This window comes from Ammospiza caudacuta, chromosome 14 (genome assembly GCF_027887145.1).
Source record: "Ammospiza caudacuta isolate bAmmCau1 chromosome 14, bAmmCau1.pri, whole genome shotgun sequence".
NCBI lineage: Eukaryota > Metazoa > Chordata > Aves > Passeriformes > Passerellidae > Ammospiza > Ammospiza caudacuta.
In genome coordinates, this window is record NC_080606.1 from 17,913,674 (window position 1) to 17,938,654 (window position 24,981).

Genomic DNA, 24,981 nt, shown 5'->3' on the forward strand with positions numbered 1-24,981 from the left:
AATGCAGCTCTATAAAATGTTCTCCAAGTGTGACATCATGCTTGATCTTTGGATTTCATTTTTTGCTGCTCAGTTTTTGTCCCTACGGCATTATAATGATGCAAAGTTGATTTTGTCTCTGATAAATATATTATTAATCCATCAATAATAAAAGATTACTGTATATCCTTTTCTAATTTAACTTGCTGTCTTTAGCTGTGAAGTGGAAAGGTTGGTTGTTGATTTTTTTTATTCCTTTTATTCAATTTCTTGTCTGCCTGCAACCATTTTCTCATTCAGTTTAACACTCAATTTATGCAGTGTCCATCTCCTACCCTGAAGAACAAGAGTCTTCTACTTAATAAGAAATACTTATTGGCACATAGCTTTGATTCATGAAGAGAATGTTTCCTTGAGAAAATAATCGGTTTGGGATTTTTTTTTTCCTGCTTACCAAAGGAGCTTATAATGTTCTTTTACAGAATCCTTAATATTGGTGTTTTTCCTCCTTGAATGTGAATAAGTGCTGCAGTCTGGAGGAAAACTGACTCCTAACTTATCTCTCTTTCTTCAAATCAAAAAATGGCTTTCAAAAATTGGGAGTTATAACTCTGTTTTCAGCAGAAAAAAAAAGAAAAAAAGGGAAAATCTATATTGTTGAGTCCTGTAAACAAGATGATCCCTGTGACTGCGAACTGTGCTGGTTCAAAGGCAGCCGGGTCCCCTTGGCCCTTTGGAGAACAAGTCAGCTCAGAACAACATCTAATAATGCAATGGAGTTAGAGGTCAAATTTGTTGGGTTTGCAGTGAGAAAATATTTTACAGGCTGGTGTGCTGATGGTCTGTCAACATCAGGAGTGAAGTGGGAATCAGGTAGACAAATCTAGTGGGGATTTGTCTAATTAGCAGTGACCTGTATTAAAGCAGAGCTGCCTGAATTAAGTTAGACATTGCTCATCTGGTAGTAACTTTCTTTATATCTGAGAATCTGGCAAATCTCATCTAGAATGCTAATTCTGTCCTTCTGCCCTTTCCTCTGGGGTATCTTTTCATTCAATAATGAGTTCCTTCATTGTTTTAAAATTTAGAACAGAGCCCCCTTTTTTTTTTGGTGGGGTGGGGAATGCCTTTTAATTTCTACACTGAAATATTCAAATAGAGTTCTTTTGAGGGAAAGCAGTAGGAGAGGTGGGTGCTTCAGGTAGTATCAGATCTGATGCCTTAAAATATAAAATATTGAGTACCAAGGTAGCATCTGAAAACTTCTCTGTGCCAGAAGATTTTAATAAAATAATTTCCAGCATTTGGCATGCTGGTGTTTTAAACCTAAACCTCTTTTTTGGGGAGTTCCATGCTGCCACTGGCCATCCTTCTCCTCTCTCTTGGGGTAAACAACCTCCCCTTGTTTGGATAAATCTGAGTTTCCTTGAGCAGCTTTAGGCTCAGCTTTGAGGAAAGTTGGGGCAGTGCAGAGTGGCTGCTGCTCGTGTGAACTCTGCCAAGATGCCTTGATAAACTGGCAAGGAAATTAAAATACAAGGGTAGAAGGGATTACAGACACAGATAGAGGGATTAGACTGCGCAATAGCAGCAAGACTCGCTGTAAAACTGTTGCTTCAGGCTTTTGTTTATTATTTGGAGAAATTCTATTTAAATGCAGATTAGATTTTGTACCTAGAAGTACGACTTGGTCTTTGTTCAGAGACTGCACAAGGCAGAATGAACGCAGGGCTCTTGTTTTCATTTCTGGGTGAACTTTGGCAGTCACGTCGCTTATCCTGTTATCTGGATTAGATATGCAAGCTCTGCATACAGGAACTCCAGCAGTTTGTTTGGAGACCCGGCTTTAATTAATCAGTGTAAAATTACCAAATTGCCTTGGGATGAAAAACTGCTCCTGAGGAGCTGTAATTGGCTGCCGACTAAACAGAAGGGCCCAGCCCTGCTCTGGCTTGGGAGGGGGAGAGGAGGGCAGAGGCAGCAGGGAGAAAAGGCAAAGAAGAAGAAGCAATCAGTGAATTGGACAATTAGATTGTGTGACCTGAAATCTCTTCATTCTGCATACAGCTTAATAGTTTTGTATCTGTAATCAATCACCTTGTGAAATGACATTTTGTCTTTTTTAAAAGTAAAAATGAAATTCAAATGGTGCTTTAGCAGTGCTGATGGGTTTATGAAAAGTAGTCTGAAAAGTCTTATCTTTAAATAGACTCCTAAATACTCAAAAATTATTCTTTTGCATAATGCAAAAGAATTTTCTTTTTATTTTTCATAAAAATATCAGTAAATTGTAGCTAAGGAAATATCCCAATAACTTCCCATGGATTTAATTTAATTCCTTTGTCCATTCTTTTTTTTTCCATACAAATATCAGTAAATTGTAGCTAAGGAAATATCCCAATCACTTCCCTTGGGTTTATTTTTAATCCTTTATCCATTCTTCTTCCATCTTGTCAGCGCCTCTCCAGCAATCCTTACTCTTCTCAGAATTATGATAAAGTGATAATTGACATAAATAAGACAACTTTTTGTTAATCATCTCATTTTTCTATACAAAAAAAAAATCCCACATGCCATACTAAAACCACTGACTTCAAGGGATATTTTCATGTCACCTGTTTCTTCCTCTCCAGTATAATTTGTGGCTTATCCACCAAGTTTCAGGGCAGAAAATGCACACAGTGATTGGCAGGAACTGTCACTGGGATTCATGTACTGAAGCAGAACTGAAATATGTTTCAGGATTTGAGATTTTGACCCAATTTTAGAAAAGCATGGGTAGTTTGAATTGTTATAAATAAATATATATAGAAATATAAATATGACTGTTGTTTTTTGCCTAATATTTCAGATGGCAGCCAGATTCCAGATTTGGCTGACTGGAAACCAAGAGTGTGCTCTGAGCAGATTTATTTCCCCAGCCACAGAACATGTTCAGTGATTTTCCATTGATCATTTAGCATGGCAATAACAAGCCAATGTAATGCATTTAATGTGGTGTTATGGTCATGGTGAACTATTTGGCAAGGTAATATTTTAGTATTATCAGGTTCATAAGAGGTTGTCTTTTGAGGATCTAATGAACATTTCTGCATGTATTATCCAGCTTTGTTATGAAGTGGAGAAAACATGAAGATCAAGTCATTGCTTAAAGGAGGTTGTTGAAACTTTTTGCCTCATGATATTTTAGGTCCCCTGTGGCTTTTTTTGCTCCTTTCTTTATTTCTTTTTGTTGGAAAAGATAAAACAGCAACTTAAATGAAAAAAGAAAATATTATTCAAAAAGTAAAGAACCCTGGACCAATAATTTACAAGAAGTAACGTGTTCTTGAGAGCTCACACACTCCATTCAAAATATCATAGCTATTTTAAAAAATCTGAATTTGTACAAATTTTTTTCTGTACTGCCCCTTCAGAGAGTCATTTGTTTTCCTTCATCTGTATTTGGTAATATGATAAGCTGTGCATAAAATAAGTCAGAAAATATAAGTATCTGTGATGAACAATGCAAGTCTGGTGAGTGAGAGAATTTGCCATATAAGCCAGAGGAGAAAGCACTGAATCCCAGAATGAGCAGTATGGGATTGTCACATTGTCACTGTCACCTTCTGCTATCAGACCAGTGGATGTTCTAACAGGTAATTATTGGAACAGCTTATTTACCTTTAGTGCATCATTTCACAGTCACTGGTACTCTTAAGCTCTATCGGATATTTGTGTTCTTTTTCAAGAGCTTTTTGTACCACCCTATTAATTGACTGGAATACAGCAATTACCAGCTTTGATTTTAATATGTGCTCTAATCTGTGTGCTCTGGCCAATCATTTTAATACTTATTTTCATTTTTCAATTACCATTTTAGGCAGGTTGGCAGGACCAGCAAAAGTTACAAGCTCTAACTTAGTTGTGTTTTAGTTGTGAATGTTTTCTGAGAGTTTTTTTGGGTTTTTTGTGCTGGAGAGAGAAACCTGCATTCAGGATGCTTACTGTGAGCTGTGGAACTTCTGAAGTAACTGTACCTAAAAATCTTTGGACAAATGGCCTTTCTAGTGGGTACTTGGAGTCCAAATTAGAAAATGCAGCTTGCTGAGCTGCCTTCTGGGGTGGCCCAGCACCTTGTTACTGTGAGGATGGAACCTTGTAATGAAAAGTCTGGCATTAAAACCTGATGGACCAGAGCTCCTTTGGAGAGCACCTGCCTTTCCCCTCTTCCCTTTTCTCTTTCATGAAAGGATAGATATTAATATCTGCTCTTTTCCCCCTCTTTTTTCTCTGGAACATGAGAATACGACCATTCACTTCAAAGCTCTTATTCTCCAAGCTGTCACAAGTGCAGGGGCCAAGTGCAAAGCTCTTTTGTTGGGAGCTGGACGCCCCTTCTCCTGCTCCTGCTTTGGAGCTGTCCTCAAGCCCATTTACACACTCTGCTCCATAATGCCATTGATCTAATCCCTGCTCTCAGGAAATGCCAAGCCCTAACCCATTTTCATGTGCTTCTTACTTCCTCTGAAGGGTCTTTCTTGTGAAAAGGGGTGCAAGTTCGTCCAGGGAAATTTGAGTAACGTGGCCAAGATATTTCAAAAGTCATCATTTAGGAGGAGCAGGTACATTTGTTTGTAATTTACAATTTAGGAAAGCCATTCTTGAAGATGAATTGTTGAATGAAGCCATTCTGATGAAGATGAATATACTCGTGAGAGTTTTAAACAATTATGTCACTTTAAAGTACCCAAAAATTCAAGCTCAACAGCAGATTTTTGTCCTGTTCTCCTTGTTGCCAAATGCAATGTTCTCTTGGGGGTCAGCACAGAAAGTCTCAAATTCTCAGCAACCAGGGTTCCAATGCCCTTCCCCTCTCTTCATTCTCTGTACTTGGAAAGGAAATGGAAGGTGCAGCCTGTCTGTAGAGCCTGTCTGTCTGTCTGTCTGTCTGTCTGTCTGTAGGGAGAAAAGGGCACAACCCAAGGCAGGAACACACAGGGAAAAAAGGCTACAGAGCAAACCGCACATCAGCCAGGGGTAACAACAGCACAGTTCTGAGCAACACTGATGGAGGTGCACCAGGGCCAATCTATTTTAACTTACATAAAAATAATGGGATTTTACAGTGGGAACAGTTGGAACTACAGTCCAGTCCGTTTTAAAAATGAATTAAAGTTTGATTCCGAGAAGCGCTTTTGAGGAATTTCTAGAATTGGTTTGTCATGTAAAATTTTATGGAATCGTTACGTTTTATTGCATTACAGTTAGTGCTAAATTTTTTGGAAAGTTTTGGCACCGTAAGAAATCATCAAAGCACATAAAATTCTCTGATTTTTAGCGGTTTATTAAAATAATGAACTCTTAATCATGGGAAGACTATTTTAAGTGTATTCATGGTTTTTTGATGTTCTGTTTGGTTAGATTTAGTAATGATAATGAAAGACAGCTCTTTAATATTCCCATATTTTGCTGTACATTTTGAAATGGGCAACACAGCTCTCTGGTGGAGGGAGAAAACTGAATTTTTGCTATTAGGTTTTGTCGTTTGGGTTTCTTTGAGTGCTAAGGCTATCATCCCCTTCTGCAACAGGTATGCTTTGAAAATGATATAATATAATATAATATAATATCATATCATATCATATCATATCATATCATATCACATCATATCACATCATATCATATCACATCATATCATATCATATCATATCATATCCAGTGTTCAAGAGTGTAAAAATCTGGTCTAAGCTATCTCAAGTTGGGCACCCAGATATAATGAAATAATGGAGGCTGTATAGTTTTGCTCAGTTTTTTTAATTCCTCAGTTTCCCCGATGCAAATGGCCTCAATAAAGCAAATAATGCAGGTGGGGTATTGTTCATGTTCATGGACCTTTTGATTGTGCTGTGAAAACAACAGAGTACATGAGGAAATGAATAAATCTGCATGCAACATGAGGCTTTGAAAGTATTAATTAAAAAGGTGTATGGCCACATGCTGATTAGAGTAGATAAAGAGAAATATTGAATAACTACTTACTCTCTGAATTGGGCCCGAGGGTGCTATGAGAAAAATAGTATATGATGATTTAATTAAAGTTTGCATCAAAACACATTTACACAAAGGAGCAGAGTTAATACTGCAGAGTCTGCACTTCTAACTCTCCCGTGCTTCCCTGGGAAATGCTGGATCCCTTTCAGGACAGAGGTTCCTCACTGGGACATCAGCTACTGATCACTTGGTATATTCACCTCACTGAAGGCCTTAGATTCAAGGCATTCATAGAATAAAAAGTATTTGAATCAGAAAAAACCCCAAATATTGATAGCAGCACATTTGGGAGCACAACTCAGTTGGGTTCTGGAATAAAAGAAAGGGGGGAAAGGGAGCTGGGATGTTCTGAAGGAGCCATCCAGATAAGCTACATATTCACAAGCTTAAGGACTAATATTTATTATTATATCAGTATATAAGATCCTTTGTAAGATATCTAGGCAGAGCCAAGTGAGTTTTTTATTTCCTGGACAGGTCTGGAGCACTCACTGTTTTTTTCCCCTCTTTTTCCCGGGAGAAATTTGGCTATTCAAGGCCTGAAGTGACATATTTACTCAGTGTAACAGGAGCAGGAGCAGGGAGAGGGCTCTGGTGTGTACAGAGTTAGGAGACAAGTCCATGAAGGGATGGATAAATGGAGTCACAGCCTGATAGAGCTGGGGCCGTGTCCAGGAGGGGGAATTCTCCCTGTGCTGAGGCTGGGGACAAAGCAATAACTGGCTGAAATAATAATGGTTAGAACATTGACTATGATGCTGTGATCAATCGTTCATTTCAAGTGTTTCTGGGCTTTACAATAAATCTCCAAACCCCTGTTACAATCACAGTGGTGCCACACTCACGACAGCATCTCAGTGCTTTCCAATTCCACTGGATAATGGACCTAAAACTACAAAATGTGTTTGATTTTTCCGATTGTAACAGCCCTGAAATTAACACATTATAAATGCTGTTATATCCAGTTGCTTCTGTAATTCAGATGATGTACAGACACATAGCAAGTGTGGTGTAACCAAGGAGTAGATCACCTCAAACCTCACTGAGTGCTGCAGCAATTCAATTAAATTTATTTAATTTGCTATTTATTGTCATTATCCCCATGATTACAGTAGGTTTGGAGCCCTAATGATCATTTCTGCCTCAGGGCAGCACAGAGGGTAAGAAAAAGGACCTGTGAGTGTGAAAATGGGAAAAATACTCAGTGTTAGAACCTCCCTATTTGGGGAGTTGGAGTCAGGTTTATTGTTTGTTTGTTGTTTCTCCCCCAAGAGTTTCATGTCCTTTTCTGCAGAAGTTCTGCCATCATTCCATTTTCATCTGCCACCATTCCAGTCCCATCTCCCAGCATTCCAACAGCCCAGGCAGTGGGAGGCTTTTACCCAGCCATGATAAATTATTCTCTGTCAGAATCCAAATCTGCCTTTTCAAGTCTGATCATTTGTGATGAATTTATTCTGTTAACATGGGCTTGAATAGAAGCAATAGAGGATAATAAATTAACTTTGAGCATATTAATGACATCTCTAGACTATGGGTGAATTAAGGAATAAATAGATTAAATAGGTTCAATAACAGGTTGGTGAACACTTAGTCAGCAATTGACTGGTAGCTTTTTATTTAGGTCCTTTTATATCCTATGGTTAATTAAAAAACTTAAAAGATTTAAAGCAGCCCTTTGGAGCCCAGACTGAGCTCCAGCTCCTCTGCCATCCACAGGAACTGTAGGAAAGGTGCTTGTGAAATGCAGTTTGCTGAAGCTCAGGGAACATCAGCTTCAGAAATCCAGGTTTGGACCCTCTCAAAAAGAAATCTGTGCCAGAAGTGGTGACAGCTTTTTATATGGCATCTGCCAGAGCAGCACCTAGCCCAGACTCAAATATCCTTTCTGTAGAAGTTAAGAAAAAAATAAACATAAATTGTGGAATTTTGTGGGTTTGCTCTTATGAACTAGGGATTATATTAGTTCAAGGATTTCACTCCCAGCAAGAACTGCTGGGATTTGTTTAATTGCCTTCAATGTGTGTCTGCCCCAACCAGGATTTCAAAACTGGTTTGAAACTCAGACTTTCAAAAGAGCTGGATGCTGAGTTGAGTGACTTTGTAAGGACTGATTTTTCTTCAGTCTGATCCTAGGGGAGCCTCTGTCCTGCAGCAGAGAAATGGCTGATTGAGGCTCATACACTGAAGGGGGTGACAAGTTCCCTGACAAGTCTGATTGCTAGTTTTTAACCTTGTTAAATAATATATGTTAGGCTTTTATTAGCCTTGGCATATCCGTGCCAAAGCTTATCAAACAGGACTGAACATTACATTTCTTGCAAAGACAGCTATGGTTCAATGTATAAAAATATGAATGTAAGGAGGGCTGAGTCAAAACTTGACACCTACTCTCTGAAATTTGAAGGTCAATAAATTTATATCTCTCCTCAGAATCCTCACATAGACACACACAGAAACTGTGTGGTTATAAGAAGGTGTTTATATCATTGAGTTTATAAAAGCATAATTTAAAGATCAACCAATGTGTTGATTTTTCCATCTTTAAATATTTCCATCTTTGAAGTAATGAAGTTTAATGTCATGAACAATTTGATACCTCATGAAGTTTAACTTAATACTTCCACAGTTTTATGCTTTTTACGCTCCAAGTAAATAATAATAATAATAATAATAATAATAATAATAATAATAATAATAATAATAATAATAATACCACCCTGTTTTCAGGCAGTCCTGATGGTTGCAGGCACAAACCTTTCCTGACAGCTGCTGCAATGGGCTGACAAGGTGCTGTCAGCAGCTGCTCACTTCCACCCTCTTGGCTGATCTTACTGACACTAAAATCTTCCAGAATAATCACAGCTATCACTGTTTCCTAACAATGTCTTTTTAAAATTATCCATGCTAGGAGAAAATGTTCTGTAAAGAATTGTGTTGAGTGTTGATCTGGCCTAAATTATTCCCATCACTTGTCAATTGTTCAGGGGCTGATAGAATCATCTGTTTAAAAAAAAAACTTTACAAATTTAGTAATGCTTCTAGCTGAAATTCCAGTATTTTTATGATTTAATTGGAAATTACTTGGAAGAATATATATATATATATATATACATATATATATTCTGGAGGTGCCAACAATGCCTACAAAAGGCCAATTAGAAATTTGGAGCCATCTCAATCAGTGATTTTGGACTCTCAGGTGAATGATGGAAACTGTGGATTTCAGGAATCTGAAATTTTCCTTTTTCTTGTTCAAATGCCTGCTCGGAATGAGGCTCTGAGCTAATGTGCAAAGATTGCTCCAAATCACTCAGAGCCACCCTCCAATGCCTGACTGGAGCACAATGAAGTTTGGATTATGCTGTTTTAAATTATCACCCATTTGAAGTCATTTTCTTTATAAAACAAGATTAAAATGACTATAATTCAAAACATTTTACCTCAAATTGATGTGAAAATTGTAGTGTTCATATTATTTCCATTTTTCGATTTGACAAAACATTTCACTCCACATACAAGCTTTTCTGTGTTGTCACTATCTTAACAGTGAAAATATGAATTTTACTCTGTGCACTTGACTCTTTCCTGATGTGTCTTATTTCTTAACACTACTTATTTAAGTTTTTGAAAGCATGTCTTTCTATAGATTGTTGTAATTCCTGGGGAAAATACAAACAGATTTAGGAGGTTTGCTTACCTCATTTCTGACCCCCACAGTAACAGTTTATAACTTCACATTGTTAAATTTGTTCTCTGGTCTTCTTACATGTCTGATGGTTAGATAACTGCTGATGCATGAGCAAAGCAAGGGAGAAATTGAAGCTCTAGCTTAATGGAGTTGAAACTCAGATTATTTACCTGGAACTTCCTTTCATTTGCTTTCATAGTAATACCACAGGAGACATTTCTCTGAATTTTTCCTCAAAGCTTAATGTCTCTGGATAGAATCATACAGGGAAAGAATAGTCTTTTCCTCAGAAGTTTATTTCATAGACAGGGAGTATTATTAGTAACACTTTTTAAAAATATAGTAAATTCTGAGTAACTTACTTGAGTTCCCCATGAAAAAGGGCATTTGTGTCATCTAAGAGTTCTTGAGCAAGCAAAGAACAGAACAACGCTGAAAAGCACTTGAAAATTAAATGACTTGCAGAAGTCCTTGTGTAAACTCTTGCCAGTGAGATTTACAACTGCAAAGTTCTCGGCCTAAAAATACAATTGCATTTATTTTTAAAGTCACACTGTGCTCGACCATTCTGTAAGTGCAACAGAATGCCAAACCTTATCACTTAAAGTAATAGCAAGGCACATGTCAGCTCTCAGACCCTCCAAGTCTGCAGAAGGGCCGTTTTTGTGTGCTCAGTCTGCAGAGGATAATTCATGCCTTACCAGGGGGTATGATTTCAGGAGCTGAGAGCTTTAACTAGTACATATGTATAGGGCAGATTTAAAGTGATTATGGAAATGTCACCGCAGGACAATGCATTATTAGCAGGCCCTCATATGTTGTATGCTGTCCCCTTATGTTTGCTGATAATTAAAAAGCAGATTGGGATGTCATGGTGAGAATGAGTGCAAAATGTCCCTTTTATCATTTGCAATAAATATGAAATAGTGGTCTTGCTGTATCCTTCAGTGATTGTTCTATTTGTGTTGGTGACAAATGACATCTTTCTCCTTGTAATGTGCCTGCAGGGTTAAATGACTTTATTATTATTAATGAGTCATTGCTCCAGCTGCCCAGAAATACAGGGAGTAGGAAACATAAGAGATTTAGACCTGAGTAATTACAAATGTAATTATTACCTTTCAAATTTCATTTTCACGCCGATCACAAGGTTGTTAATCAAACATGGCCCTTTCCATGTGCTCACACTTTTTGGAGCCTTTGTCAAAGGGATGAGCAGCTCCGTGGGTCCACTGAGGGTACTCGGTGGCAGATTGACAAAGTGGCCTTGACAGAAAACTGCTGTGAAAAATTGGATGGGGGCTGCTGTGCAGCCATCAAGGAGCTGTGCTGGAGAGGGCTCTCCAAGAGGAAAACCCTCCTAAGCTGCAGCCATATGGAGGAGAGTTCTCTTGGGGAGGTGGAACGGAGCAGTTCCACTCCTCCAGCCTGTCTGTCCTTCCTCAAGGTTGTTGGTTGTCATGGAGGGATCTAAAAACACAGCAGAGCCAGCGTGCTACTTTAGGGGATTAAAAATCGTGGCCTCTTACCCTGATATATTTATTCTCATCACTCATAGTTAGGGATTTTTAAGTTTTGAGGTGGAGCATAAGGTTTATTCTCCGTCTGTGGTGGAGAGGGTGTTGCAGGAAATTCAGGAAAGGGGAACTGGGACAGTGTTCACAGGGGGCCCAGGATGAGGGACAAGACGAGGATCTGACTCCATGTTTCACAAGGCTTGATTTATTATTTTATGATAAATATTACATTAAAACTATACTAAAAGAATAGAAGAAAGGATTTCATCAGAAGGCTGGCTAAGAATAGAAAAAGAAGGAGTGATAACAAAAGTTTGTGGCTCGGACAGAGAGTCTGAGCCAGCTGGGTTGTGGCTGACCATTAATTAGAAACAAGCACTTGAGACCAATGCCAGATGCACCTGTTGCATCCCACAGCAGCAGATAACCATTGTTTGCATTTTGTTCCTGAGGCCTCCCAGCTTCTCAGGAGGAAAAATCCTAAGGAAAGGATTTTTCATAAAAGATGTCTGTGACAGGGCATAGCTGTGATTGTTGTTAGGCCATGCTGCTGATACCATGGAATATAAGCAGGGCTGTTTCCCACAATCATAACCTGCACTGATATTTATTTTGAAATGTAAAATCTGAGGGACAGCTTTGGGGAAATGAGAACATTTCCATTCAATAATGCCATTTCTTCATAATATGAAGGAGCCTCATATTTTAAAGAAATCAGTGAAAATGAATTGAATGGAGAAAATGGGAACTACCAGGTACCACACTTTATAACCCCAAATGTGATGTGAATCAGCACTGTCACAAAGCATTTGAATCTTGAAACTGCATTTTGATGGGAAAATTGTTTTGTCAAAAAACCCTCAGCAAGCTTTATTTATATATTCAGCTGTAATGAATTAGTAGTGTTGATGGTCCAATAAAATGTGATAGCTATCAGCACTCAAAAAAGCATAGTGTGTTACCTAGATATCAGCATAGGTAATTATTGCAAAAATGTTAAAAGTATTTGAAAATAAATAGGGTATTCATAGTAAAAAAATGTTTTGCTAATGTTCTAATGAAGAAATATAGTTTGTTTGTTTTTTTCCCCTTGAAATGCAATTGGAGTCACCACAAAAGGTACAGAATATTTTTAGACTGTTGTAGGTGTGTTTTGGTTGCTGCTCTAGTGGTCTTTGACTTTAAATTTCTGTTTGTGTATATCTGATGATGAAAACACAATTCAGAACAACTTTTACTGGCTATCTCTTAAGTTACCACAGGAGATATCTGTTTACTAGCTCAATGAGCACTTGGGCATTTTATGACTCCCTTTTGAAAATTAATGTTTCATTTAAGTGTCTGAACTGTGACCAATTCCCCACAGTTGTTCAATTACTTCATTTAAAAGATTTTTTTAGCATTCTACTTTCCATCAAACTTTTGCTTAGTTTTTACTGTGAAGTCAATAAAAAGGAAGGCAGAGCCCCATTTGGCATGGAGATGCACCAAGAGAATGAGGTGTACAGAGGGTGTAATGTAAACCCAGATTTTGAGGGGTTTTCCTCTTGAAGGAGCTGCTGAGTGTGAACAGAACTGAGCAGGAATTTCTGCTGATCCCCAGCCCCTGAGCTCTGCTGAGCCCCCACTCTGCTCCTTGGCACAGGTGTTGGAATCTGGGATGAGCTGGGATAAAGGAATATTGATATATTCCTCTGCATCCTTCATCAAGGGTTAGTGCTGCTGACCCTGTCCTACCCAGAAATTCCCTTCCCTGTGTCTCTCTCTGACACTCATCCCATCTCCAAGCCCAGATCTTTGTTCTGATGTATCAGAATTTTGATTGATGCATCTGATTTTTTGATTACGCAGCCTAAGCTTAGGAAATGTATTTTCTTCTGTTTCCACACCAAAGTGAGTTACTGTGGATTGCATAGTGATTCTTAGTTCTCTTTATGAATCCTCACTCTTCTGGGATATTTAGTGACTTTCAGTAAAATCAATAGGCTGCCTTTCCTTCATGGGCACACATAATTTTATTAGAAACCTAAATCTGAAAAATTAGGTATAGTGTTATAGTCTGTGTAGATTCTCTGAAAAGTGACAGCAGAAGTCCCTTTTTATTCAGCACATTATTGTAGGATGTTGTGTTTATTACAGGAATTTTACACCAGCAGCAGAGCTTAATATATATCACTTAAAGTGCATAATCTTTGCAGGTATGGGGGAAAAAATGCAAATTTCACTCTTTACTATGTTTCCAGGTCGAAGGTTATTGCTGGAGTATAAACCATTTCTCACTATGTAGTTTCACCTTGTTTAATTGATTTGAATTTGAATTTATATTCCATGTTAAATAATGAACCATGTATTAATAATTAAGAAGGTTCAGTACAAATGGGAAGCAGTTAATTAAATATTAAATAAAGCACGTTGTATTAACCAGTATTGTAATCAATATATTAGATTTTAGGTTATCCATTTTAGATGGTCATTATACTTTACTAGTTATAGTTAAAATTCTCATTGAAAACTCAATATAGATTTTATAGGCCAAGAAACATGCAGCCTTTGTAAATGACCATATTTTTTTCAATAAATATCAGCAAAACATGGGCATAAAAGATGAATTCAATTGGACTGTTAGAGCAGTAAGGGTCACTGCCATGTGCTCTGTCACACCCATGTTCATTAGGCTGAAAAGAAGAGTTTGCAGGAGGTTTGGGGCTTGGCTTTGTTATGTTTTTCTTTTGGTTTGTTTTATTTTTTTCTTTTTGGGTGAAATCTTTTTCTGTGGAAAACAGTAATTATTGAAGCTGAACTTTTTACAGGAGCATTGCCTTTAGACCATGATTATTACAAGATTAAGGTTCTAGTCAGAATAGCAATGAGGTAACCAAATGAAAGATTAATGTGCTTTATTTGTGGGCTATTGTTTGTGAGGGAAAGATTCACTTCACAAGGGTAGTTAATGAGACAGGAATTACCAGAGGCTGACTCTCTTGCCCTGACACTTTTCCTCCCTTTTCTCTCTCACCAACTTTCCTTGGCCATCTTTAACAATGTTTGCTTGATTGTTGAATTCAGGTGCAAAATCCTCATACCCCATCCCATCATTTGGATTTCATGAGAAGTATTTTTTCTGATTAAATTCAAATTAAAACTGTGACTGTTAGGATATAAACTGTTCACTGGAATGGAAGCAGAGCTGATTCTTGCAAGCTGCCCATCACAATCTGGCAAGTCTAGGTAGCATAGAAAGATGTGATTTCCCTCATCCTCAGTCAGAACATCTGGAGGATCAATCTTCCTCTGATTTCTCACAAGCAAAGCAAACTCTCTACACACGGCTGAAAATCAGAGTGGTGTGTCCTACTTGTCCTTTGAATAAAAAGGTTCCAAGGGTAGAATTTAAGTAACTCTTTTAGGTTTTTAATTTATTGAGACGTATACAGGAAATAAAATATTCATAGGGAACTCCTCCCAAAGGCATTTTATTATTAAACCAAAAAGCTAGAGTATATTATAGCAGCACTCATTTAGGTTTTCTCTATTCAAGCTTCTTCCTCCTGACCTTATTAAAGTAACCCAGTTTACACTAACTACTATTCCCCCCTCCCTTTTTTATTGTTAATGACATTTCTGTTCTCCTCATATGGTGGAGACCTCTAACTGATGTTACTCCAGTGGCCACTTTTGGTCACCAGGGTAATTCCTGACGATAATTTCCCCACACCACGCTTGAGTTCCTGCTTAGATTCACTACCACATTTAGTAAATACACACGGGCACAACGTGCTGGGGGAGCCTGACCCCTTCCTTAGGAACCAGTGGCTGAGAGGAGGAGTTGGGGTTGTCATCTCCATCACTCTGGGGGTTCCTGCTGAGCAGAGAGGGCTGGAGCTGCACTGGGAGCTGCTTCAAGCGAAACGCTTCAGCAAACGAGAGGCGCTTCTGGCTGCTGACAGAACAGTGCTGGCACTGCAAGCCATGTATTCATATATGTGCTGTGTTGTGAAAATATGAAAAATAGCTCAGCAATGGCATAATTATGGGCAATTTGCTTAATTGCTTGCTAATTGTTGCTTGCTTTATTATGAAACAAGAGTGCTCTAAATGTAACACTGGATGGTTTGCATCCAAAATGTGTCAAATTCAAAACTGGCTTTTCATTAAGGCTTCAGCTACATGGCTTTACGATTCAAGCACTCTGTATTCTGTGGTTTAAGGTTTTTCTCTTTTTTTTTTTTTTAATTAGTTTGGAAATTTTCTTGGCACTGTTTCAATGCCCCTCAACCTGCACTGGCATGGTGCAGTCTGGTGGTTTCTGAACTTCTAATGAATCTGAGTACTTAGTTAATGAATTAATTTACCAATGTCTTGTGATCATAGCTACACATGTGGGTAAAGGTGGAGATTTTTAAAAGGTTCTCCAGGAGCTCATGCTCTGGATTGTCCTTCCTTAGGGAAGCACATCTTCCTTTCAGCATATTTGGATGTTTTCTTTTAAGGGATATGTACAATTCTGAAAGTTTGCCTTTTGGAAAAGCTGCTCTCTTCTTTTTCAACCAACATATGCAGATGTGAGCAGAGGGTTAGACCAAAAGTCCTTTCCAGCCTGTGATTCTGTGGCCAAGTGAGGACTTTGATGGCAGAGAGAAGAAAGCTCTCTTGATGTTCTTTTAGTAGTACATGTCTCTTCTGAGGCTGGAGGGAAAGAGTAGAAAAGAAAGTGTGTTGTCTGTACACCAAGTATGTGCTTCAATGATTTTACAGGTATTTTCCAAACAAAATGATTCCATAATTGTAACTTTTCAACATTCTGAGGCTGCTGATAACAGACTCATACCAACAGCCTGTCTTGCTTTGTGAATTTTCCAGGAGAAACAGTCTTAAAGCTGGAAGATGATATTAAGCTGGAAATGCCAAAGAATTGTCCCACATTTTGTAGACTGAGAAGGAGAGTAGCTCTGTCGAGATCTCCAAAAAGCAAAGAGAAGAATTAATATTTTTATTTAGTACCTCTAAAATCCCACTCAGACCTTGTAACCACAGGAAGTCTCTGATCAAAATGAACAAACAAACCTTTTTTAAGTATTTTTTGTATCTGTTTGTGTTGAAGGATAGCTATCTGGCAAGGCTGAAATTCCACATTTTCATGAGTGAAGGTAAATATTCTTGAAAATTGTTTTGAATTATAAATGATGAGACTGTGGAACAATGAAGAAAGTCTTTTAACTGTTGTGCTTTTAGTTATATTTGACAGTTCTGATCTAAACATTTCCTAAGAGCTGACAGACATTTTCTTTAAAAATGTTCTTATATCTGCAGACAATTAAAAAAAAAGCATTCCTAAAACAACGTGGAGTTCAAATCAAAGTGGTAAACTCACATGTGCATGAGTGTGATCTATTATATGAATTAAAAATTCTCTTTTGTATTATTTGCATGTCATGTTTGAAGAATCTCCATGTAGTATGGAAAGAATATCAAAAATTGAGGGTTTATAACTGAGTGAAGTAAGAAATGTCAGACTGCTAAGAGTTCAATGGAATATACTCTTTATTCATAATATGAGGGGAATACGCAAACTCCTATTTCCATTTATAAACCTGTCATGTCTTGTGTGAGAAGATGGTACCAGACACTGAATTTCACTTGCAAGAACCATCATTTCTTCTGAAAATATTCAGAGACAGCTGGAACTTTCTCTTCCTTGATGGGTAGAGGCAGGTGTCAGAGGTGTTTCCTTCCCCTGATTACTTATCAGACTATGCAGAATAATCACCTGCGCTACTGCTTTGGAACGGGGGGGAAACTTTGAGAATATTTGATTGTCACTTGCAAAGAAACAAAACAGAAGGAAGCTTAAAGAGCAGCAGCCAGAAGGTGCCGTGGTCAATTTGCAGAGCTCCTGATAAATAAGCACTTGAGCAGTGAGTTTCACATCTCCCACAGGCGTGGAATGATATGGAAGGAAAACAGAGAATGGGTTTGACAAAAAGGAGAGCTATTTCATGGCCTGGAAGAGCAGGCAAAAGTTAGATCATGCCCCATGAATATTCATTTTCCTACAGGTTGCTCTAGTTTGAGTTATTTTCCAAGAGTCACTGCTTTGTGGGTGTGGGAAGTTGTTTGTTTGTTTGACTTAGAAAAGGTTTTTTTTTTCAAAGTTAAGTAGAACTGTATATTTTACATGATATTAACCATAAGCACTGATGAAAGCATACTCTGACAACAATATTGAAACAAGATTAATGAAAGATTATGACTTCTACAAAAGATGTTTCTTCTAAACAATCCTGCATACAAATGACTTTTGTATTAGAAAAAACCCATATTAAAACAAAATAATTTTAATTAATGTTTTAGGATTGTGTCCAGGATTATTACAAAGCTTTGGGATTTTCTTTCTTGTGTTTATTTAATTTATTTTTTTATTTTTTAATAAACTAAAACTCAGATTAAAATATCTCTTTCTTAACAGAATAAGCAAGACTCTAACTAAGAATACTCTTATTCTTAACATGGCAAAGTGTTCCAAGTCTCCAGGTAGTCTGAAAACATGTGGCACAAAATTACTGTACTGGTCTTTGAAATGGTGTGGAGGCTGTTTTATTTGTGACCTTTTTTCTTCCACAGTTGCCTTGGCCAATGTTAAGTGTTAGATTTTTATTGTCAAATGATTCCTTTTGCTGTTTCAGCTTTGTGTACTCTCTTCCTGTAGTTTGAGAAAAATGGGACAGTAGAAGGGTTGTAACCACTTGCTGTGAAGAGCTTAAAACAAATAAGTATAATTTCCAAATAAATAATTGTATGTTTCACATTTTAACTGAATTTATAGCATTTTAAGGGTTTTTTAATTAATGCAGAAAAAGTTCAGTTCCTCTACAAAGTGGGGATAACTCCACACTTTGTCAAGGTTGTACCTGATTGCAGTGGATTGCCTTCATCAGAATAGAAGCAAACCTGGATAATTAAAGAGCTTAAAGGACTTGTATATACTTAAATTTATGTCTCTAATAGCAGATAGTAGGACACAGAGAGATTAGACTAATCTACCACTAGAAACTTTTCTTTTTTGCAGTAACTATAGACTCCACTGAATTATTTCCATATTTAAGTCTCCTACTGCCCATCAAAAGTGGATTAGTATTGCAGCAGCAAGGTGCCAAAGCTTTGTCAGGATTAAACTGAAAAATACTTAGGCAAAATGACTGAGGATATGTTGAAATGCCAGCAATACACCAAAATAACATTTATAAACAATCACTCCTCTAGCTGACACATACAGCATCCTGAAGGAGAAATTATCAAAGAATAGAGCATTCATGCTATAACAAGCAACCAGCTGTCTTCTTAGAAATTGTAGATTTTTTAAAAAATGTATCCTGGTTCGGACAGCAGCATTATATATTTCAATGCCTGGAGGAAAAAAAGCTTAATTCCTTTGTATTGAGATGTAACATGGAAATAAGTGTTTGTGCTCTGCAGCTTTACACAGACTCCAACATGCAAAATATTTGTTAAAACAGAAATGCAGCATCTGTTTAAACATAAAGCTCAGAGGGTGGGAGGCTCCTACTCAGCACTCTCACTGCTATAAGTAATTTTTGTGGCATTCCTTCCCCAGTGCTTATGAGCCAGAATCTGATTTTAAATGCTATTTTCATTAAGACAGATATTAAAAATATGTATTTATCATTCACTGGGAAGTTTTATAAAGAAAACACAATTAAATACCCAATCAGATATTCTTCTGTACTTCTGGTGTATTTAACACAGGAAGAGAATATAAAATTAACACTTGCAATATTAAAACTATTTTGAGGAATCATGTGCAGAAATTTAATTTCTTTAATTTTTAATTTACCTACCATGCTAAAGCCACAATTTAAATGAAATAGATCAAGAATATTTATGTATTACATATGAACATCTTTCAGATTTAGTAGTTTACTTTGCCTTTGAACAAATTAAAATTTCTATAATCCCTTTTCAAGGGCACAAATCTTGCATCTACTGAAGAAATCTGCTTTGATTACTCGCCAAATATAGAGGTTACATCTTCTTTTGCTGGTACTCTTTGATTTTTCAAGGTGTCCAGTATTGAATGCATGGAGAAATCAATTCTCTTTAAAATAGCTGTTACACTCTTTCATTCTTATAACTCTTGAGTGCTTCTTTGAGGCCAATGGATCATCTTGGCCAGTGCCCAGTTTTGGGGTTTTTTGCCTTCAGCAAAGAATAACGATAAAAAAAATCCAGTTTCAAGAGAATATTTTAAAAAAGTTATTTTCTTTCAAATAGTTCTATGCAAATATCTAAAGTAATGGCATTACATTTTTATAAAGTTTTTAGCTTTATTACAGAAATGACAATTGCAAGGAGTGAAAAATATTATTTTAGGTAAGTGACTGGTCCAGAGGACGTGGTCAAGTTATGCCAGAGGAGGTTTAATTTGGACATTAGGAAAAAATTTCTTCACTGAATGGATCAGAAAGCATTAGAAGAAGCTTCTCAGCGAGGTGGTGGATTCACCATCCTGGGAGTGGTCAAAAAGCAGGTGGATGTGGCACTTGGGGATTTTTTAGTGGTGAATGGGGTGGTGCTGGTTAATGGTTTAACTCACTGGTCTGAGAAGTGTTTTCCAACCTGAGCAGGTGTATGATCTAGAAAATCGAGTGTACAAGGTCGTATTATAAAGATTTAATGATGGTGGTAACTGTGACAACAGCGTGGGCCCCAACATCTGAACATTCACTGAAGCTCTTCACCTGGAGGCCTTTTCCTCCCAAAATATGGCCATCATTGTAGGACAGGGATTGCTTTGTTGAGGAGGCCTTTTCCTCCCAAAATGGAGCCATAATTTTAGGATGGGAATTGCTTTGTTGAGGAGGCCTTTTCCTCCCAAAATGGAGCCATAATTTTAGGATGGGAATTGCTTTGTTGAGGAAGCCTTTTCCTCCCAAACCATGGCCATCATTGTAGGATGGGGATTGCTTTGCTGAGGAGGCCTTTCTTCTCAAAATGGGAGGATGGGATAGAATTCCTATTGTTGTAGGATGGGGATTACTTTGTTGAGGGTTCCTCCTCAACTGTTGCCATCATTGTAGGATGGGGATTGCTTTGTTGAGGAGGCCTTTTCCTCCCAAAATGTGGCCATCATTGTAGGATGAGAATTGCTTTGTTGAGGCCTCCTCAACTGTTGCCATCATTGTAGGATGAGAATTGCTTTGTTGAGGCCTCCTCAGCTGTTGCCATCATTGTAGGATGAGAATTGCTTTGTTGAGGCCTCCTCAACTGTTGCCATCATTGTAGGATGAGAATTGCTTTGTTGAGGCCTCCTCCCCAGCTGTGGCCATCATTGTAAGATGGGGATTGCTTTGCTGACCTTGATTCCCTCCGTGTGTGTGCCCTCACACCCCTGACAGCGTCTTGTGTTTTTCCTCCCTCCCAGCCATCGAAGTGAACCTGCAGAAAGCTCTGGCCGAAGCCTCTGAGAACTGCACGCAGGAGTGCCTCATCCTCGGCCACTCCGACAACTGCTGGATGCCGCCGGCGCTGACGCAGTTCCAGCAGCCCAACCCCTCCCTGCCCTCGTTTGGCTTCCAGCCAGGCTGGGGCCGGGGCGCCAGGCCCGAGGGACGCCACACTCTCGGGAGGCCCCTGCCAAAGGACGACAGTGACAAAGGCCAGGCAGGGCCCAGGCCCCAGTTCTACAACACCTGCGAAAGACATTGCGCCGCCGAGGACGCCGTCAAGGTCATCCCCCTGGCAAACTTCGCCGCGTCCCACCCGGCGCCGGGGGCTGGCAGCAGCACCACGTTCATGCATGAGCACCAGCTGTGAGCGCAGATGTGACAAATCCCCAATTTCAGGCTTTAAGTGTGACTGTGGATGGTCACGGCCTAGCGCCGCTCCTCGGGCGTGTACAAACTCGTTAGGCTTGTGAATATTTGTGTATATAGAATCCTAAAGCTGAAAGAGAAAATCTAAATCCTTAGGACCTGGTTGAAAGGTGTTTACTGTAGTTCTTGGTGAAATCCAGAAAATGGGGAAGAGAACCCACAACCCAGAAACAATCAGAAGAACAAAATCCTGTTCATTTTCCTACATGGGCCATGTAGTGCAAATATCTGCCAGCAGTTCTTTCTCCCTTTGAAGGCAGTTCCTTAGTACGGTTTGGGGAATATTGCAGTCTAAAAATAGCTTACTCGAATTTTTCTTTGTTGTTATAATTTATAGCATATTCATAGATTTCATCTTCCATTTGCTTAGCTTTAGAGATCAAGTGAGCAATTTCTCATTTGATTGCTTGACATAATAGAATTAATAAGATCCTAAAATCTAATTTTTCAGAAGAATGGTATATCTTCCCACCAAAATTTATCTTTTATATAATTATGAAGGAGAATGTACGTGACAACTGATTTTTATTTTAATTTTCATTGGCTCAATGTACAGGTATTTATTCTCTGAAAGAATGCAACAGATGAAATAGAAAGCTCTCAACTAGGCTTTTCTGTGTGAAATAAACAACCTGACAATGAAAGGATATCCAAGATCAAAAATGGAAACAAATAACAAACAACTTTTTTTAATTTCCAAGATTTTCCTTTCTATAATAATTCAAGGAACAATATTATACTCATTATGTTTTTTAAGCCATAAGTCTATTCCTCTCTTTCTTTTTGGTCTTTTTTTTTGTCTTGCAGAGCTTGCTTGGCTACTGTTCCTGTTAGTTGAAAATTACATGGGCACTGCTGAAAACAGTAGGAAGTGGGGTAGTTTTTTTGGCTGATGTGATGTCGTGGCAGCAAGCTACAGGTGTTTTAAAGAATATTTAATAGTTATATGTATGGCTTTTTTTACAGCTCTGTTCACCTATTGTAAGTATCCAGTGAAAGTTTAACTATCATATTAGTTACTTCATCACAAACCTGTTAGATTGAGAAGTACTTGTCATTGTGGATTAGTTGTTAGAGAATGACTGATAGTGCTCAGCAAGGAAAGAAGGAACTAGGTAATGGAAGTTGGATTAATATAAGCAAAGCCTAATCATATTATTTGAAAAATTCTCAAAGTGATTCTCTTTAAAGAGGAAGGATTTTTTTCGGTGTTCTGTGTACTGGAGAATATATTCTCTTGGTAAATTCCACAGTGGATGAAAAGGAGTTTCCTTTCTTAGATGAAAAAAATATATATTTTCTCTAGTATTTCCTTCTAGTACTTTGTTGGTCTTTAGCCATTTCATCATTTGCAGTATGTACATACCAAGAAATTTTTCCTTTAAGAAAATGCATAACTTTTTTGTTTTATTGCTACATTAAGTGAGACAATCGAAGCTGTATGGAGGGGAAAAACAGTGTGTGAATATTTCCTATGGGTAGAACTCTATGTAGGCTTCATAATGTAACTTAAAACTGTAATTTATAAACAAAACTGTGTGTAAAAATGCTGTAATATTAGCTGCTTGTAAAATTTACAGAAGTTCAAGTTGTTGAGGGTTTCCAATGAATGCTAAAAGAGCTTCTCTTATGTGCCCAGCAGGTATAAGTAGCTTTATATATCGCTGTCCCCACTGTAAATCTATTCAAACCACATTTAGATTTTATGTGCAAAATATAAAAAAAAGAAAAACTTCACTTTTAACCTACTGATAGGATTTAATTAGTGGACATCAGATTATCTAATGGTGTACTTTGCTTTCCTTTTATTCTTTTTTTAATAGTTTTCAATAATGTTTAGAAATGATGTGGCACACTGGCTTCCAGTTGCATGTAAATCCTGGAAAAAAAAATCACAATCCTTTGGGTACTGACACATCTCATTTCCAGTTCTGAGACAATTAAAAAATTGACAAATTAATTCATACCTAATGTATACAAAGCCCTTTGTTTGCTTTGGAGACATCAGGAGGAGAGAATTCGGCAGTTATTTTCAGGGATATGCAAAAAATGAGCTTATCTGGAGTTTACACAGATTTACCAAACACACTAATTGTGCACATTTAGAATAATGCTGGTAGTAATTCCTGCTATTGCAAGCAGAGGTTTTTAGTTTTTAGTACAGATGCTGCTATACCAAATATTTACAGAATTGGCAGCTCCATTGGAAAACTCTTTTTTTTTCTTGTTTTTTCACCTGCAACTGTTCTTTTGGGGATGAAAATTGTAACTGAAATTTCTTGGCAAGGAATTTATTTCTAAAATTTTAAGATTTTTATAAGAAAAGGTGAAGAGCCCAGAATTAGTGGGGTTTTTTCATTGATAGGGGAAAAAAAACAACAAACTTAATTTTAATATTTGGGGTTATTTTGCTTTTTTCCCTAAGATAGAGGAGCACTTAACCTTGCCCCTTCCTCTGAAAACGACCAAACAAAAACCCAATGAAACACCCAAACCAAACAACAATAAAAAAATAAAAAGCTTAGTGACAATGAGTCTGATTATAAATATTAAACATTATGTCCATGGAAATGTGTTTGATATTTTAAAATTCAGTCAACAAGTTACAGAACAATTAATTGTAAATACACATTCTATCAGGAGATAAACTGTTCCCTCATTTTTATATCTCTAATATATAAAAATAAACTTTTCTGAGTAGCATGTCAGTATCCAGAGGAACAATGTTACTAGAGACTCATTACACATCTTGCCATATATATAAATAATTTATCTAGTACATAGACTGTATATTTTTGTGTATTTTTTTTCCTTTTTTAGTCATTTAACTTATTTTATCTTACTTGTGTGAATTTGTGGAGAAAACAATTCTATATACAATATACAGTACAATGCTAGTTACATGATTAGATTTGTTCCATACTGTGTAACAATAAAGGAAAACCTTTGCCTTCAAAGTGATGTGTCACACAGTTGAGCCTAGATTATTCCCCCTCCAAACTCATGTTTGCTGCACTCCTGAGTATTGCAAAAAGGATTATTTCCATTTTGTAAAGCAGTCTGTGCTAAAATAAAAAACAAACAAACAACAAAAAAATGTTAAAAGAAAGAGCCGAGTCAAACAGTTTGAAGTGAGAGACGCTGTTTCTTTGTTTTCCTGAGCTGTGCTGCATTCTGAAGTGTCACTTAACTCTAAATAATCGAGCAGTGTGCCTGGCCAGGCAGAGCCTGCAGAGCACCTGCTCTGGGGGAGGAGCTGGCTGGATGCTAATTTAGCTAATTAGCATGGCAATGAGCCCGTGCTAATGGGGCCTGGGGCTTCATGGATGGCAGCTCCAGCAGCATCAGCCCCGTGGTGCTGAGCCCAGCCTTGGCATCCCTGGGCCTGGATCTGGTGGGATTTCCATCAGAAAAGGGATTTTGGCTCTGTGGTGCCCTGAGCAAGCTGCAATCCATGGGGACACAAAGCCAGCGCCATTCCCCTGCTCCCAGCACGCCAGCCCAAGGCAGAGCCTGAACATTTCCACTGGTAATGCTTGATTAGCTCAAGGTTGTTGGAGTCAAGCTGAGGTTTTAGAGTTGGAAAATTTAAGCTTGGCTTTATTTGATTTCCCATGTTTTCCTTTTGCAGGCTGAATACCGACCCTTAATCAATGAGAAGCAATTAATTGATCACACTGCAGTTAACTACCCTGATTTAGCTGGGTAAATAAAAGGGAAGGAATTGGTTTGTGCAGACACAAAGTAAAGTTGAAGGCAAAGATTTTATTTGGTATACATAGGAAAATTGTGTATAACTTATGTTATCCCTAGTGAAGAAAGAGATTGACGATTTCTTGTAAATATTTGAGTTTGTATTTCTGGGAAATCT

At 37.8% G+C, this 24,981-nt stretch overlaps 1 protein-coding gene across 1 annotated transcript in view; it reads left to right on the forward strand.

Moving 5' to 3' along the window:
* The window catches only part of PCDH11X (protocadherin 11 X-linked), a 394,670-nt gene extending 373,619 nt beyond the window's left edge, over positions 1–21,051 (forward strand). Inside the window, exon 8 of the mRNA XM_058814008.1 lies at positions 20,660–21,051. Coding sequence (XP_058669991.1) covers positions 20,660–21,051 — 392 coding nt within the window. The remainder of the gene's footprint in view (positions 1–20,659) is intronic.
* Positions 21,052–24,981: the final 3,930 nt, after the last annotated feature.